General features: G+C 38.2%; 1 protein-coding gene across 1 annotated transcript in view; it reads left to right on the top strand.

Moving 5' to 3' along the window:
* Positions 1-13848, top strand: part of TMC1 (transmembrane channel like 1) — a 67507-nt gene that overhangs the window by 39225 nt on the left and 14434 nt on the right. The window contains exons 11-14 of the mRNA XM_068667795.1: positions 947-1141; positions 5839-6018; positions 6213-6365; positions 7807-7935. Of these exons, the coding sequence (XP_068523896.1) occupies positions 947-1141; positions 5839-6018; positions 6213-6365; positions 7807-7935 (657 nt within the window). The remainder of the gene's footprint in view (positions 1-946; positions 1142-5838; positions 6019-6212; positions 6366-7806; positions 7936-13848) is intronic.

Raw genomic sequence — 13848 nt, 5'->3', positions numbered from 1 at the left:
TAAATCAGCTGGAGACATTTTTGAGAAATAAACTGCTGAACCTTTTCTGTGACCTTTGCAAATGAGCAAGGAGAGAAAGAATGAAGCCTTGGTTTGGGAGACATCATGGGAGTTTTGCTCAAGAGCTGCTGCAGTCTCCTTTCATTTTTGTAACAAACAAGTGGTAAGAAAAATAAAGCCATGATTTATTTTTAAAAATATTATTATAATTAATTACTACAATACAGTACTTCAGCTTCCCTTTTGTACAACTGATTTCCTTACTTTAGTAAAAAAACTGCAACCTAACTTCCTTTTCATGAACATAGTTCAGAGAGACAGCTCTTTCTGCTTGAAAAAGCAGGAGCTGAAGATTTTATTTGCACCAGAGTTCTAATATATGGCAACTCATGGCCAAGGATAAATGTGGGGCAAGCATTTTATTTTGCAGTTCAAAGCTGTGCACTGCTTATCATATTCATTTATTTATTTTTGGGGGGCGGACAGGGGATGGACAGTCTTATATGTAAACAATCTTTTCATTCTTCCTTAATCAATGACTCAAAATAAATCTTTTTTGCAATTTTTTACAAATGTGCATTTTTTGATTGTGACAGTTCATTTGCTGGCAGTTAATCACATGTGTTTTGTTGGGTGACCCCCAGCGTCTCACACCACCTTTCAAGATGACAGACTGTGCTGGTTTCTTCTTGACATATTAGTAGAGGTGTAATGAGTGGTACACTCAATGGAAAAAAAAGTGAACTCTGGGCAGCCAAATCCCTGAAATTTTTCAAGGTCCAAAACAGATTTTATGAAACAATATAATCTTATCTTGAAACATGATGTCCAGGTGTGCATTTGCATCATCACAACTGATTTAACTGAATTCTAACTACTGACTAAGCAATGTAGAGTCTTGACCATTAAAGTACTGATAATATTCTTTTGTTTCTAACAAGTGCAGGAAGCTATTGTGGAGGAGCAGGAGAGCCGAAAAGAGGAAAACATTCACTTGACTCGATTCCTGAGAGTTCTTGCTAACTTCTTAGCCCTATGCACACTTGCTGGGAGTGGCTACCTCATCTTTTTTGTTGTGAGAAGATCACAGAAATTTGCCCTGGAAGGTCTGGAGAACTACGGGTGGTGGGAAAGAAATGAAGTTCGTGCTAGCACATTTCTAAAATAGATGTGGTTTCAAACTTTCTCTCTACTCTGCATGTTGACTTTTTTTTTTTTTCTTTTTACCCTGAGAATTTAAGCACTTTGAGTGTGGGTGGTAAATGTGCAGCAAAAGAACTCTTATTGTCTTTCTGCTTTGTGCTTCATTAAAAGGCATATATATATATATATATATATATATATATATATATATATTATTGTCCTTTTATATTCAGTTTTCCTTTAAGACCTTCACCTTTTCTCTTTTGAGCCCCTAAAACTGTTTTTCCAGCCACTCTGTGGACTCACAAGATCTACTCAAGGTGCCTACTCTCTTGTTACTTTCCTGTAGAGACTGGTCCAAGGAAAGTGACTAGTATACAGCCATGTCCAAAGTTATTTGGGACCTCAGAGATACCACTCTGCAGTACAGCAACAGTATGAAGCTTAAGCCTTCCAGCTTCACCTGCCCAGTCCAAGAACACAATATCTTTTTTTTTTTCTTTTTTTTTTTTTTTTCTCTGTTTAATCTGTTTTCTTCTAGAGTAAGTCCAGTCCTGACTTATAGAGGTATATAGTGAAAGTGATTGTGTTTGCTGTAACTGTATGTAGTAGGCACTTGAATTCAACATTGCTGTATAAAAACCTGAACAGACTGTTTTTTATTTAACAGACACACTATTGTGCATATTGTAAAACTAGCTGTTCATTATTTAAAGCTCATATTCTGATCTAGAGAGTGAAGCTGATATCTGAATTAAAGTAAGGGAAAAAGATGCCAGCCTCACAAAGCTAATGGCATGGATGATGATAAAATGAAGAAAGTCAGTCCTTAACTTTGAACACCAAAATCTGTCATGGAAAGTACCATGCAAACTCCAGCAATCCACCTTTGGAGTCCAGAGAAATAAGTCAGCTAAGTATTGGATTAAATTATTTGATAAAAATTACTTCATTTTACTCTGGTTGGGAAAGAATTATTGTAACAACTACTTGGCTTAAAGCAACACAAGCTCTAAATGTGACAACAGACTAGCAGATGAAGGCTGTTCAGAAGGAATTCAGTTTTCTCAGTTGAAAGGTGTGGTAACAGATTTGTTCTAACATGGACAGTACTACTGAAAGCTGTTACATTAGCTTATGTTGCAATCTGGAAATTACTTAAGCATATGCATGTTTACATTTTATTTTTTGTTTACTGTACAAAAGAACACTGCTAAGGAGGCACTGTATCACAGAGACTTAGAGCAGGTGTTGCTAAATGAGAGTGGCAGTGTTGCTGTTACTTAACTACAAATTTTTCCCTGTTGACAATCAATGAACATATTTGTGAGGTACAAAATATTACCTTTGATTAGGTAATAGTATTTAATTAAATACGTATATTTGGCTTCTTCTTAACAGCCATTTAAATATTTTTCTTTTTTTGTTATTTTTTTTCTTATTTTCTAGTTTAACTCTTACATTTGTGTCATGAATAAATGAACTGAGATTTTGATCAGAATAAGATTATAAACACTTTGTGTACTATTTAAAGCAAGGAAAAGTGCAGCTTTTACATATAACTCAAGCAACTTTCTTCATAAAAATATTCAGCTACTGTTGTAAGAATTTATTTTCACAATAGATGCATTAGGGGGTTAGAAAGTGTTTACACATATTCATGGTGTCCTTGGAGCAATCTGGGATAAATATTTTTCATATATTCTGTTCCTGAAGCTCATGACCTACTAAAGTGCCACTGGTGACTTTGTGGACAAGGCCTATTTTTCTCTCTGATTGTTGTCCTCTGCCATATTATTGCAAATCAATTCAAAACTGGATTCTGTGAACCTGAACTTCATCTCAGCAGTATCTAGTCCTTCAGGGTCACAGTTCAGTTGAAACTATCTAGCCCATCACAAAGAGTAGGAAATTAGTGCAAAGAGGCAGACTACGACTGTTAAGGTACCTCATCAGCCTTTGCATCTCTTCTCACATGTGGTTGTGGCCAGGTGGTTGGTCATGGATGAACAATGATTCTGTAACTATTTGATTCTTATAACAATTTCCCCATGACTGTGGATAAAATAAAGAATAATTCTACTGATTTCCTTGTTGCAGTACTCTGAAATAAGATGAAAAGTACTGAATAGGAATTGACTTTTCTCATTTGACAAAAGATAATTTGTAGAACTGCATTATATGGTGAACATCTCTCCAGTACATTGGTACTTGTTTTCTCAAATGTACTGTTTAAAGATAAAAATACTTCAAAGCAGAATGAACTTATGGGAAGTCAGACTGATTTCTCTGTGTCACGATTATTAAAACATTTGGGCAAAGAGGAGATATGGCTTAGGGCCTACACATTTTAATTTATTTTTTTATTTATTTTGCAAGGTGAAACAACCCCTTAGAACTTTTGCCAAAAGCTTCCTGATATTTACTTTAATGTTTCTGGTAGTATCTATGGAGCAGACTTTCACTGCGGTTATTAAGCCATGTTTTCAATACTCTGTGTAAATAAGAGAAATCGTCAGGTGGCTTTTATTGTTATGAAATATAAATTTTACTTCTAATTGTATTTTTAAAAATTAAACTCTATTAACTAGAAAAATAGTTGTTTATTACTGCTTTCTGCAGCAGATGCTAGAAAAATCTGTGACTACTGCAATTGTTGGTAGAAGATATGACTTATATTCACTAGACTACTTACCTTTAATGAACTTATCCTTTAACAAGCAAGCAGTCAGAATTCACTATTTAATGTCTGGCACACTTTCATATGCAGAGGAAGCTGGTGTTTAGATGTAAATGCAGCCACAGAATTTCTTATCCAATTCATAGCACCTTGAAAAGCTTGTGTAAGCAGTAATTTTCTAGCTTTCAGAGTGTCATACTCTTGGTGTCTAGAGTAGTTAATGTTCTAGAGAGATGAAGAACTTTGTTTTGAACCAGGGTTTTCACTGATTAGTATATATATCTTCATTGCTGTTCCTTTCTTACTCAGAAATGCTATTACGGTAGGTCAGGGAGTGGTTTTTGAGATTCACTCAGCAGACACTGAAGATAAGACCATACCGATTATGAACTGTAACTGTATCATGCTTACATGCATGATACATATATATATATATTTAATCTTGAACTGGAAATCTCTTTGAGATGGGAGCATAGTGAAGGCATGGCAAAATGCAGATAGAAAGCAAATGAGAAAGAATATTCTTACTTCAGATAAACGATAAAAAAGAACTTAAGAAAAATATAGAAAACATTTAATGATAAAGAAGAATAGTTGTTTTCTGCTTTTCCCATAGTGAAGCAACAAAGAAACATTTGATGTAGTTAGCAAGTACTATATTTAAACCTGCCTAAAGGACATGCCCTTCCTTCTAAAGAGCCATGTCTTCCATTAGAAGAACTGGGTGAGAATTTTTAGAGTGGGAATGTACTTATTTAATAGAGAGTGATTTTTTTATTTTTTTTTTTTGGCATAGTGCTTTTCTGATGTCATATTATTTCTGAGAACCAAGACCAATCTTCTATTCCTTGATAGCAGAAAGTTAGGAAAGTGTTAAAATTTGCAATAGTTCTATCAAAATGGATTCCAGGATGACTGAGAGTTGCTAAATTCAGAACAACTGAAAGACAATTATTATTATTGTTATTGTTATTATTATAGTTATTATTTTATAACTTTTACTTCATTGTTTCAGTATGAGTCATCTTAAATAAGCATCTTTTTGTTTTGTGACTTAACTGGAGACAATGTTATCTGTTGCTTGTTTTTTAGTACTTTAAAGATGAACTAATTGTAAGGAAATTTTATTTGAAACTGAAATAAAAAATGCACTTTAAAACTTTTTCAATTACTTTCATTTTTGGCTGACACAGTTGATTAGATTTTGTACTATTTCACCAAAAGGTTTAAGCATACTTGCAACAAATTTTAGCAATCACTTACACATGCTGAATTCTTAGAATGTCTCACTTAGAATAAAAATGTGTATTCAATATGTAGCAATATATAGCAATAATAACAAAAAGTAGCATATATTGCCTATATTGAATTTCAAACTGTTTATGAAAGCTTAATTTTGTCATTTTGCTGTCAGTGAACTTGTTCCTTTTCCATCCTTCTGTGATGTGAGTTAATCTTGTTAGAGTCTTCAGAAAAACAGGCAGACAGTATCAGGATTGATTTGAATTTGCTTTGCTTATGCATTAAGAATTAGCTTTGGGTGAGATGTCAGATAATTTTAATTTAGCACAGAATTTTTAGAGAAATGCTTTATATAGAATATGTATGTGTCTATTGGGAAAACAAGGAAGAGATTTAGGATGAAACAGTATTGGAAATAGTTTTTGCTAAGTTCTATGACATTTTTTTCTAAAATGTAGGTTGTACTTAAAACAGCTAATACTTGACTTTTTTTTCTGATGTTAAAGTGAATTGAAAAAATGAAAAAAAAATTCAAAGTATCTATTTACAGGAGAATAAAAATAAGTTTTCACCTCATTGTTTCTTTGCATCTTTGCAAAAGCACCTTGTGACTCCCAGGGTGGATTTTGCTTTTCATTAAATCAAATACCAAATAACAAGTAGCAATAGAAATACATTCGTCATCAAAATCAATCTTGCCTCTAAGATTTCACAGTAAACTCTTTTTTCTTTCTTTCCTTTTTTTTTTTTTTTCTTTTTTTCTTTCCCCCTAGGTGAACATGGTCATGTCACTTTTAGGAATGTTCTGTCCAACTTTATTTGATGTAATAAGTTCTCTGGAAAACTACCACCCTCGAATAGCTCTAAGATGGCAGCTGGGACGCATCTTTGCTCTTTTTCTTGGCAATCTCTACACTTTCATCATTGCCCTAATGGATGAAATCAATCTCAAGGCAAGCTGTTTACCTCCTTTTATTAATTTTAATATGTATCAGCGTAAGGATGTATATTTCCAATCATGTCATAGACATGTCAGGGAAAGATGGAAAAGTCTTGGAGTAGAAAAGAAAAGGTTGAATATTGGCAATTTAAGTTCATGTTACTTTATTTTATTTATTTATTTATTTTTAATCCTCTATTTATTTAGTTGGAAGAAGAGAAGATTGTCAAGTATAACATGACAATATGGGAGGCCAGTCTATACAATGGTACTATTCCAGAAAATTCAACTGCTCCTCCAATACAGGTAGACCCTGCAGATGTCCCCAGAGGCCCATGTTGGGAAACAATGGTAGGCCAGGTAATATAACTTATTTGAGTTCATATTTGAAAATAGATCATAGTGTGTTACAAGATATCATACTAAACCCCTCTTAATTTCTGCTGACTAGAGATATTAAGGTGTTAGAGCATGAGAAAATGCAGATGTTGGACAAGATAATGAAGGATTATTTATTTATTTATTTATTTATTTATTTATTTATTTATTTTTTCCTCCAAGCTACAAAGCTTAAAAACAGCTATTGTAATTTATTTGAATCCTATTTGTTAGGGAGGTCCCCCTTCTGGTACCTGAGAGAATTCAAAGCATTCATTTTTATTTTTTTTTTCTTTTTTCCTCACTATTCTCCTGATTCTTTTTCCTCACCTCATCTGTCTTGCAAAGCCTGTTTAACAATTATGCAAAGTTGGATTGGTCACAAAAATAAATAAAAGTAATAATTCTGAATAAATTTTTAATCAAGCAAAGATCAGTTTTTCACAATTACCAGTATATTGAAAAGATAAGTAGCTCAACAACAACAAGAAAAATTTTATATGATCAACTCATGCTAGCAGTGTGCATGTGCATCTCAGAAACCATTTTTATCCTTAACCAAGTAACATCATGCAAAAGAACATCAGTAGTTTAACAGTAAATCTGATCAGTCATTTTATTTGATTCAATTGAATATTCATAGCTATTGACATTCATATAATAAGACACTTCCAAAGAATTTGCCAACATCCCTTTTTTCTCTGTTTGATCATACCTTATTGTTTTGTCCACAATATTAAAACCACCCTTGAATCACAACTTTTGGTATTGTTCCATCATTTTGACAGTCTCAGTACCTGATTGTCTCCACTCCTGACTGGATACTGTGACCTGTCCTGGTCACTTATCCAGACGATGGACAGGAAAAAACAGACCCTGTTTTTTTTTTTATTGTTTCCCCACTGTGCTGATTTTCTCCATAATTTGAAATCAGAGAGAATAATAAGTCTTTTGGGCAAATGGGGTAAGGCCTGGTACAGCAGGGTTTAGTGGGATTGATGGGACTTACTGAAACAAAAGTAGAGGAACAAGGATTTTTGGATTATTATTTTTTTCTTTTTCTATATTCAGTGGGAACTGGTGCTCATTTAGGAAAAAAGCCAAAAGAGAGGTTGAGATATCGATGTGGAGTTCTGCTATAGTGGCAGTCTTAGCTGGAAACCTTTCCCCGACTAATCATACCCTGAAAGTCTGATCTGCTATGAACATAAATAAAAGCAGCAGGTATCTCTAACAAATGAGGGGCAGTTTTCCTCCTGGCATTTCTCAGAATCAGTGAATCAGGAGGAGCTGAGAGTTTTTACCAAGTTGTAGCAGGGTAAGAACATCCTAATATAGTACTTCATCACTATTGTAACTATAAATTGCTTAAATATATTCTTTCTCTCAAAAAAAAAAAAAAAATAATATATTGCTTTACCAGGAATTTGTGCGGCTGACAGTCTCTGACACGATGACAACTTATATCACAATTCTAATCGGCGATTTCTTGAGAGCAGTCTTTGTTAGGTTTTTCAATTACTGCTGGTGCTGGGACTTGGAGTATGGATTTGTAAGTATACTATTTGCTATTTTATTTTTTTTTTCAGATCATCACTTCATGTTTTTATAGTAAATTGCATTTTTCTTTTAATCATACAGAGTTTACAGTTGCCTAGGCATATCACCTTCAAAATTCCTGAACAACATTTTGCTTTGTCTCAGAATTTGCTTTTGTCTTAATATTTATCTTATTCTTCAGGCTTCAATAACCTTTGAAAACATTATTTTATTAATTTCATTGTGTAAAAAAGCTAGCTACACATTTTTCACACATTTCAATTTTAAAGACACTCCCAGGTCTGCAGATTTCTCTCACTGATTTCTATGAACTTTCCCATAGGGTCTTCTAACATAATGAAACAGACAGTGTTTGTGAAGAAAAATACAAAAGACTTTTTTTTTTTTTTTCCCAGAAACCTTATAAGATACATTAATGCTACATTACAAATCAAGTACATTCATTTCATTCATTTTCATTTTTCTTCCTAGTCTTGTAAAGTGTTTGGTAAGTCTTTATAGTACCACATTTGTGGACACAGTGCTTATGGAAATGGTTTAGTGGACTTGCTAGTGTTTTGTTGATGGTGGACTTAATGATCTTAGGGTCTTTTCAAACCTAAATGATTTTACAATTGTGTGAAATAAAATATACGAGTTCCATTAACATAAGCACAAGTAGGTATGCCAGCTCTGCACTTGGGATTTGAGACATTCATTCTTTTATATGGATCTGTGCTAGATTAAATTAGCCAGCTAAGATACCTGCAGTGTAAGGACTGATGTAGTTTTCACCTCTTAAGTTGCAGTCAGGATACAGGGAAAGGTGAACTTTCTTCTGTAGCTTCTTGTGTACTTACTGAACAGTAGAGAGAGAGCTATATCATTTAAAGTTATCTAGGGTACATCTGCTTGAACAGCCACTATACCTTTTCCTTCTTTCCTCAAAATATTAGCTTAATGTATGCACATTTTTGTTGTTGTTGTTGTTTGTTTACCATGAGCCACCTTTCAGCAAATTATAATTTTCCAGAGACAGAAAGTACGGTGTTATATATATATACATATATATATGTATGTATGTATGTATATATTTGTTGTAGCAATGTCATTCATGTTGGCTGGCTCCTATGAAACTTCAGCCTGTATAGCAAGGTTCAATTTCTCCCTGTTAATTCTCCTGTGTATATCTAAAAGGACTGGGGTAGGACTGGATACAGAGATCACGAGCCAGCCAGTTTGTGAAGAACCAAGATACAACCTTTGCAATAACAATATCAATTGCAAGGATTTAAATACAGTATGCACAGAGAAACAGCACAGCTTGTGGAACAGTGTATTTTCATATGCTTAAATGGCATCTGGAACTTCCTCACATTTTCATACTTGTCACAGCTATTTTAATAACTGAGAATGAATACGGGGAACACATGAATTGCTGTGTCCAGTACTGTATCTTACAGGAAATAGCTCAGACTTCATGTTTTCCAAAGATATTAAAGTGGATGTCCTTTAAAAGATATCCTTTTTAAAGATATCCTGGAACTTTTCCCTATTAGGATTTTCAGGATGAAAGAGTATGAATGAATGCAAGTCTGAAAGCTAATCTGAGGACTACAACATGGATTTGTTACCTAGGATGATCACAACCTGTCACTACTGGGGTTTTCCATGGCTCCATTTTAGGACCAGTCTTCTTCAGTGTTTTCGTAAACGATTTGGTTGTTGAACTTGCAGGTTTTTTGAGTGAGTTTGTGGATGATACCAAACTGGGTAGAGCTGCTGACTCTGTCAAGGGTGGTGAGGCCTCGGAGAGAGATCTGGACGAATTAGAGAGCTTAGCAATCACCAACAATATAAAGTTTAACAAGAACAAATTCTGGATTCTGCACCTGGGAAGGGGTAACCCTGGCTATTAATACAGACTGGGGGATGAGAGGCTGGAAATTAGCCCTGTAGAAAGGGAACTGGGGGTTTTGTTTGGCAGCAAGTTGAACATGAGCCAGCAGTGTGCCTTGGCATCTTGGCAGCCATATCCTGGGGTGCATCAAGCACAGCATTGCTAGTTGGTCGAGGTAAGTGATTGTTCTGCTCTGCTCTGCACTGGTGCAGCCTCACCTCAAGTAGTTATCAAGTGCAGTTCTAGGCACCACAGTACAGGAGATATCAAGCTGTTAGAGAGTGTCCAAAGGAAGGCAACAAAGATAGTGAAGGGTCTGGAGGGCAAGAAGTATGAGTAACTGAAGTCACTTGGTTTATTCATCTTGGAGAAGTCTGAGGGGAGGCCTCATCACAGTCTACATCTTCATCATGAGGGGAGTATCGCTTCTCTCAGGTGATCAGCGATACAACACGAGGAAATGTCTTGAAGCTGCTACAGCTGTTCAGGCCGGATATCAGGAAAAAGTTTTTTACTGAGAGGAAAAAGTTTTTCACAGACAGGGTGGCCAGGTACTGGAACAGGCTCCGCAGGGCAGTGGTCACAGCACCAAATGTGCCAGAGGTCAAGAAACATTTGGAAAATGCTGTCAGACACATGGTCTGATTTTCTGGGTGGTCCTTTGGGAACCCAGTTGGACTCAATGATCCCTGTGGGTCCCTTCCAACTTGTGGCATAATGACCACACGGGCACCAGGGTTCTTTTAGGATCAGTAACTGGTACTACTTTATTGATGACATCTCTTACACTGAGGGCCTAACTTCATCTCTCATATTGAGGGCATAAATTCATTATCCTTGTTGCATCCCCATATTGAGGCTCCCTTCTTATGCCATTTGCCCCACAACAGTCCTCTTCCACTAACTGTTCATTGGTAAACAACTTTGCCTGGCAACCGCAAACACCCAGCAACTTCCATGTATTAAATGCTGGAGAACAAGCAACCCAAGATGGCAAGGCATCTCTTGAATCACCCTTCTTTGTTCCCTCTGAAATCTTTACATTCCTGATGGCCTCATCGTTAAGAGCCTGATGTTATCACCAACCACGGGGCTGGTCCACCCTCATGGCCACACTCCCACACCAACCATCCAAGAAATGAAATGAGGTTTAATAAGAGCAAGTGTAAAGTCCTGCACCTGGGAAGGAACAACCATATGTATCATTACAGGCTGGGGGATGACCTGCTGGAGAGGAGCTCTGAGGAGAAGGGTCTGGGGGTCCTGGTGGATGACAGGTTGACCATGAGCCAGCAGTGTGCCCTTGTGGCCAAGAGGGTCAATGGGGTCCTGACGTGCATTAAAAGGAGCGTGGCCAGCAGGTCAAAGTGATCCTCCCCCTCTACTCTGCTCTGGTCAGGCCTCAGCTGGAGTACCAGTTCTGGGCTCCCTGGTACAAAAAAGACAGGGATCTCCTGGAAAGAGTCCAGCAGAGGGCCACAAAGATGATACGGGGCCTGGAGCATCTTCCTTATGAGGAAAGGCTGAGAGACCTGGGTCTGTTCAGCCTGGAGAATAGAAGACTGAGAGGGGATCTCTTCAATGTGTATAAATACCTGAGGTGTGGGAGACAGAGGGATTTGGCCAGCCTCTTTTCAGTGGTTTGCAGGGACAGGACAAGGAGTAATGGCCACAAGATAGAGCACAGGAAGTTCCACACCAACATGCGAAAGAACTTCTTCACGGTGAGGTTGATGGAGCACTGGAACAGGCTGCCCAGGGAGGTTGTTGAGTCTCCTTCTCTGGAGATATTTAAGGCCTGTCTGGACACCTACCTGGGCATCCTGCTCTAGGGAACCTGCTTTGGCAGGGGGGTTGGACCCGATGATATTTTGAGGTCCCTTCCAACCCCTTCAATTCTTTGATTCTGTGATTCAAGAAGGATATTCTATGATTTTATGATTCTATGATCTGGCTTCTATTTGGTCTTCCTGAAGACTTTTCTGTCATTTACTGTGAATCATCTGCTCTTTATGCAGGGACTTTTTTGTCACAAGAGCTGCCCTAGTGCTGTTTGATGTGACCTTGGGTGGTGCTACTGGATTTAAGAAGGTTTGTTAAATTCCTGCAGTCTTCCACTGCTGGAAGCCATGTTGCACATTGTAAGACAGCTTGACATGAATAGAGAGTGCCAGTTGCCAACTGGAAACACATAGAATCATAGAATGGCGTGGGTTGGAAGGGACCTTAAAGATCATCTAGTTCCAACTCCCCCTGTCATTGGCAGAGATGCCACCCACTAGATAAGGTTGACCATGGCCTCATCTAACCTGGTCTTGAACACTGCCAGGGATGGGGCATCCACAGTCTCTCTGGGCAACCTGTTCCTGTGCCTCACCACCCTCTGAGTGGAAATCTTCCTCCTAATATCTAACCTAAATCTCCTGGTTTAAAATCATTCCCCCTTGTCCTATCACTACCAACATGTGTAAACAAGTGTTCCCCCTCCTGTTTATACGCTACCTTCAAGTATTGGAAGGCTGCATTGAGGTCTTCCTGGAGCCTTCTCTTCTCCAAGCTAAACAATCCCAGTTCCCTCAACCTTTCAGCATAAGAGAGATGCTCCAGCCCTCTGACATCTTAGTGACCCTCCTCTGGAGCCATTCCCAGAACTTCACATCCTTCTTGTGCTGGGTGCCCCAGGCCTGCATGCAGTATTCTGGGTGGGGCCTCACAAGGGCAGAGTAGAGGGGGACAATCACCTTCCTCTCCCTGCTGGCCACCCTTTTTTTAATGCAGCCCAGGACACAGTTGGTCTTCCAGGCTGCAAGCGCACATTGCGGCTCATGTCCAGCTTCTCTTCCATCAGGACCCCCAAGTCCTTCTTTGCAGGGCTGCTCTCAAGTTCTTATTCTCCCAGTCTAAATAAATACCTGGGATTGCCTAGGATTACCTTGCACTTGGACTTCTTGAACCTCGTTTGGTTCTCATGGGCCCGCTTCTCCAGCCTGTCCTGGTCCCTCTGGTTGGCATCCCTTCCCTCTATTGTATCAACTGCTCATCTTGGTGTCATCTGCAAACTTGCTGAGGGTGCGCTCGATTCCATCATGTATGTCATTGATAAAGATGTTGAAGAGCATTGGTCCCAAGACTGAACAAACCTTCTTCTACCACTCTATACTCCTGTCCGGGATTGCCCAGCCCAGGTGCAGCACCTTGCACTTGGACTTGTTGAACTTCATTAGGTTCACGTGGGATTGCAACCCTATACTCTTTCAGGCCATGTGTCCCTGCTTCCAATAACTGCATATTCCCCTCTTGCATTTCAGTTTGACCAGCAGGTCTTTGGTCTGCTATCTCAGTTGTCTGCCCTCCCTGCCTGCTTTTTTTTTTACACAGGGGATAGAGAGCTCTTGCTCTCTAAGGAAAACATCCTTAAAGAGTTGTCAGCTCTGTTCAGCTCCTTTGTCCATAAGGACAGTGTTCCAGGGGATCTCATATTCTAGGTCTTTAGTTAGTTTGAATTTCACTCCTTGGAAGTTCAGCGTCCTGACTTTGCTCTTTGCCATGCCCGTATTCCTCAAGACCACAAACTCAACCAGTGTGTGGCCACTGCAGCCCAGATTGCCTGCAATCTTGACCTCTTTTATGAACTCTTTGGTGTTGGTGAGCACCAGGTCAGGTAACACTTCTCCTCTGGTTTGTCTAATACCTGGACAAGTAAGTTATCCTCAACCTACTCTAGGAATGTCCTGGATTGTTTGCAGCCTGCTGTGTAGTTTTCCCAGCAGAATTCCAGGTGGAAGAAGTCCTAACATCATTAGGATTGGAAAAGACCTCCAAGGTCATCTGGTCCAACCATCATCCTACCACCAATGGCCCCCTCTAAAACATGTTCCTAAACACCAAGTCCAACCTTTCCTTAAGCACCCCCAGGGATGGTGACTCCATGACTTCCCTGGGCAACCTGTTCCAATGCCTGACTACTCTTTTTGAGAAGAAATATCTCCTAATTTCCAACCTTAACCTCTCCTGGAGCAACTTGAG

This window comes from Anas acuta, chromosome Z (assembly GCF_963932015.1).
Source record: "Anas acuta chromosome Z, bAnaAcu1.1, whole genome shotgun sequence".
Lineage (NCBI taxonomy): Eukaryota > Metazoa > Chordata > Aves > Anseriformes > Anatidae > Anas > Anas acuta.
The sequence above is the reverse complement of the archived record's forward strand: the minus strand, read 5'-3'. Positions and strand labels throughout refer to the sequence as shown.